The following is a 209-nucleotide window of genomic DNA, read 5'->3' as shown; positions in this document are numbered from 1 at the left end:
CAAAAAAAGAGTAATCTCTCTCTGAGTCAAAAGAGCCTCCCTCACCCAGCACCCTCTTCGGCGTCGCCTTCAGAACCCTCATCAGCGCCGTCAGGTAGTTCGGAACCTCGACCACGATTCTCTCTTCGCCGGTGACCTCGACTTGGGCTTCGCGAAACGTCTCTTGGAGGAATCGCAACCAGTCGAACTGTTGTGAAGAAAGTTGTCTG

The 209-nt window shown here is 53.6% G+C and overlaps 1 protein-coding gene across 1 annotated transcript in view; it reads right to left on the bottom strand.

The window, feature by feature from the left end:
- LOC119591532 (neprilysin-1-like) overlaps positions 1-209 on the bottom strand; it is a gene marked incomplete in the record, with an annotated part of 13,509 nt that overhangs the window by 9,352 nt on the left and 3,948 nt on the right. Inside the window, 1 exon segment of the mRNA XM_037940281.1 lies at positions 46-187. Within this exon segment, the coding sequence (XP_037796209.1) occupies positions 46-187 (142 nt within the window).

This window comes from Penaeus monodon, chromosome 28 (assembly GCF_015228065.2).
Source record: "Penaeus monodon isolate SGIC_2016 chromosome 28, NSTDA_Pmon_1, whole genome shotgun sequence".
NCBI lineage: Eukaryota > Metazoa > Arthropoda > Malacostraca > Decapoda > Penaeidae > Penaeus > Penaeus monodon.
Note: the sequence above shows the minus strand (reverse complement) of the source record. Positions and strands in the feature narration are given on the sequence as shown.